Below are 501 nucleotides of genomic sequence, written 5' to 3'. Positions count from 1 at the left end.
CCGGGGGTGCAGGGCTGCATCCATAGGCTGTGGCCATCAGAGGCTGCCGGACGGGTAGGGGACAGGCTGGGCAAGAGCAGGCAGAGAGCTGAGCTCTCAGGCACAGAGCAAGACTCCAGCCCAGCCTGACCTCCCCCAGGAAAGCACCACGGGCTCTGCAGGCTTGCAGACATGCACAGCCCCACGCAGAGAAAATTCAGAGGTGACCAGGACTGGGGAGCATCCCAGGAACATGTCAAACTCCTGCGCTATCCAAGTGTTCAGTAGAGCCCAGGAGGCAAGTCCCAAGCCCTGAAGAGCACTCACCCATTCTTTCTGCTAACAGATTGAAGCTGAGGACCAGGAGCTGGCAACCTTCTGCGGCAGAGAGACAACTGACACAGAGCAGGCTCCTGGCCAGCAAATCATCCTGTCCCCAGGGCCCTACATGGGACTTACGTTCAGGTCTGACTTCTCCAACGAGGAACGATTCACCGGCTTTGACGCCCATTACACGGCCGT

At 59.1% G+C, this 501-nt stretch overlaps 1 protein-coding gene across 1 annotated transcript in view; it reads left to right on the top strand.

The window, feature by feature from the left end:
- Positions 1-501, top strand: part of MASP1 (MBL associated serine protease 1) — a 26,424-nt gene that overhangs the window by 11,535 nt on the left and 14,388 nt on the right. Inside the window, exon 4 of the mRNA XM_010173690.2 lies at positions 326-500. Coding sequence (XP_010171992.2) covers positions 326-500 — 175 coding nt within the window. The remainder of the gene's footprint in view (positions 1-325; position 501) is intronic.

Source organism: Antrostomus carolinensis, unplaced genomic scaffold (assembly GCF_000700745.2).
Source record: "Antrostomus carolinensis isolate BGI_N321 unplaced genomic scaffold, ASM70074v2 scaffold22468, whole genome shotgun sequence".
Lineage (NCBI taxonomy): Eukaryota > Metazoa > Chordata > Aves > Caprimulgiformes > Caprimulgidae > Antrostomus > Antrostomus carolinensis.
This window is presented reverse-complemented; position numbering and strand designations above follow the sequence as displayed.